This window comes from Corvus brachyrhynchos, unplaced genomic scaffold, assembly GCF_000691975.1.
Source record: "Corvus brachyrhynchos isolate BGI_N302 unplaced genomic scaffold, ASM69197v1 scaffold69, whole genome shotgun sequence".
In the NCBI taxonomy this organism is placed as follows: Eukaryota; Metazoa; Chordata; class Aves; order Passeriformes; family Corvidae; genus Corvus; species Corvus brachyrhynchos.
This window is the reverse complement of record NW_008240228.1, coordinates 6,134,283-6,137,162: the sequence shown is the minus strand read 5'-3', so window position 1 is coordinate 6,137,162 and position 2,880 is coordinate 6,134,283. Positions and strand designations below refer to the sequence as shown.

Here is a 2,880-nt window from a genome sequence, read left to right as displayed (position 1 = left end):
TGAGATTTCAACTTCTGTTTTACTATTTTTATCTGATGGATTTCTATTCTTTCTTTCTATTCTAATTGTTTTCTGTGTCAAATTAGAGGGATCTCATAAATCTACAAAAGAAGACCCAAAACCAGTTTGCCCAGTACAAAAAGGAACTGATAACTTACCTCAGCCCTCTTGTACCAAGGGGAAAGAAGACACTAAGAAAAGGTCTGCTGGGAAAGGTTCAGAGAACACAGTGCAAAAAGCTGGGGTGAAAGGACCTGTAAGTTAAAAACAAATAAGAAAAAAAGCCAAATATAGAACTAGAATGCAAAAAGAGAGATTACATGTAGAATATATATATAAAATAGTATTATATTGAAATACAGATTTTCTGTTATTGTAATCAGGTGGGTTTGGGTTATTTTGGGGTTTTTTTTTAAACCAACATGTAAACTTTTTTTCATGTTATTCAGAGTTTAATTAGCAAAAGTTCAGCTCATGATTTCTGGTTTCAGAGTAGAATTCAGCATTCAGTCCTTTGGTAGTTTCTTAGGAGACAGCTCTGACTTGAAGCCTCAACTCGGATTTGTTTTCACCTGGTAATTTTGGAGGCAGATAGGATGTAAATGTGCTTTTCTCACACAGGACATTGATACAAAAAAAAAAATTGAAATTTTAATTTTTTTCTCCAGAATTTATCAGAAACTGAAAAGCAGCAGCTGAAACAACGTGAGGATTACCTAAAGAAAAAACGAGACCTGCTGCTGGCTACGAAGAAAGAGTCAAAAAATAATCTACCACCACCACCAAACACTGACCAGAAAGAGGAGGAATCACCTCCCAAAGAGGTGAAGGACTTTCATATAAACCCTTGGGTGGTTTCAGTGCAGGTGTCCATGCTGCTGCTGAATAGTGGGAATGGGTTAAAAACAACAAGGGGAGGGAAGTATTTCCAAGTTACTGCTTTTGCAGAAAGTTTTTTTTTGCACTGGAAGTTTCAGTGATGGAGTTGGCATTGGTTTGCTTCAGCATCATCAAATGCTCATGACTAACTTCAGTTTATGAATGGATAAAATGCCAGTTTGCTCTTAGTCTGTGACCTACTGTTTGGGCTCCTTAAATCTCAGGGATTTTCTTTTACTTCTGCAAATGCTTGAAAACTCTCTCAAAAAAGGAAAATACTAGAAGACCTTGAAACCCTCTTACATTACGAAACAATATAGTGATTGTTCTATTTCAAATCCAAAAATCATTACTCTCCTTTACAAAGCAAGTACTTAAGGGCATGTACTTAATCCCAAAGACTTTCTATTGCCTCACATATTTTTCAGAGTTGCTGAGTATTATGCTCAGAAGGTGCCCCAAATTCTGGTGACTGGGGAGCCTTCAGGACAATTGCTCAGTAGGAGCTGAAACTGAGGCTGGGGCTCCCAAAACAAGGATCAGGGCATTGGGAGAGGGCAGGGTCCGTGGTGGAGGCTGGTACCTGCCAGGGAAGCTGCTCATTGCAGTGTTGTTTTCACTCTGTTTTTAGGAAATGTCAGAAGAGAAGCAAAGGCTGCTCCAGAAGAGGAAGATGCTTGCAGAAAAGCTAAAAGAAGAAGTAATTAATAAGCGGTAGTTTTAAGAGGCTCATTGCTGACCCCAAGAACAGAAGGATGTTTTAGAATAAAGTGTCAGTAAGTGAAGGGATTTCCAATCTTACAGTGGGATTTATAGAACTTTCAGACAAGCAGCTCAGTACCTGGTCACTCCCTATTCAAATGACACTGAAACACACCATGAACACTCCTTTTCCAGAGTGCTGGAAACTCCCCGACTTTGTCCCGCAGCGAGGCCGTGCCATCCCTGCAGAGCACAGCCCTGCTCCAGCCCTGAGCCCGCAGAGCAGAGGCAGAGATGGAGAGCTGGGAAAGGAATTCCTGTGGCAACAGCTCTGGGCTCAACGTTTTAACTTCCCCATTTTAACAGTGCAGAACTTGGTTCCTTTCCTTAGCCCCTTATAAACAAATGGCTTTTCCAGCAGCGCAGTGTAATAAAGTCTGACTTCACAAGGAAGTGCACCCTTGACCACCTCATTTTTGAGAAAGCCAATGGACCTCGGGAGCCAAGACATCCACAAATTAACTCCAGGTTACAGCATTTTACAGGCTTTTGGGACAGTTTCCCAGGTCCCAGTTTGCAATAAATGCAACTTTTAAGTAAAAGGAGTTGCTTGAGTTTGAAAGCTGAGGCTGTTGCCAGCAATTCACTGCCAGAGTAGCAGAAATCTTTTAAAGTCCTTTACTCGTTTGGCTTTCACAGACTCAAAAAGAAGCCAGGAGTGGTCACCCTTTGCCCATGGCATGCCACAGCAACTCACAACAAAATAGACAAACCCACCCCTTCAAGTTTCATGGAATTTTTATTAAAACAACAATTATAAACAATACATGTTACTACACTTACAGAGTCATTTAATTCCTGAGTTTTACAGCTCAGCATTAATAGATTAAAACATCTTTACAGTGTAAAACAAGTGCAGGGGGAACTAGAATACTGCTGTCCTCTGGGAAAGAGAAAAGCAAGGAGCAGCCCTGCAGAGTGGCAGCCACGGGCAGGCTCGGAGCACAGAAACCGGGGCCTACCTGTTCAGCTTCTGGCTTTGTCGGTCCTTTTCTTGCTCATATTTTGTCTTCAGTCCCTTGAACGTCTGAACATATTCAATAGATTCAAGTGCATTATAGAAGTTTTCAACTATGTGTGCAATAAGGGACTTAATATCTTCCTGCAGAAGAACAAAGCAGCATTTCAGCCTCAAATGGGCACAGGCAGAAGTTCAGAAAGCTTTTGAGTTCACTTTGGAAAGTAACTGATTCCTCATTCAGAGGCAAAACACTGTTGTAAAGAACAAATGTGAAGCAA

The 2,880-nt window shown here is 40.9% G+C and overlaps 1 protein-coding gene across 1 annotated transcript in view; it reads left to right on the top strand.

Annotated features, from left to right (window-relative positions):
* Nucleotides 1–2,699, top strand: part of CFAP36 (cilia and flagella associated protein 36) — a gene marked incomplete at its 5' end in the record, with an annotated part of 7,297 nt that extends 4,598 nt beyond the window's left edge. The window contains 3 exons of the mRNA XM_008642068.2: nucleotides 87–256; nucleotides 669–824; nucleotides 1,511–2,699. Coding sequence (XP_008640290.2) covers nucleotides 87–256; nucleotides 669–824; nucleotides 1,511–1,597 — 413 coding nt within the window. The remainder of the gene's footprint in view (nucleotides 1–86; nucleotides 257–668; nucleotides 825–1,510) is intronic.
* Between the last annotated feature and the right edge of the window lie 181 nt (nucleotides 2,700–2,880).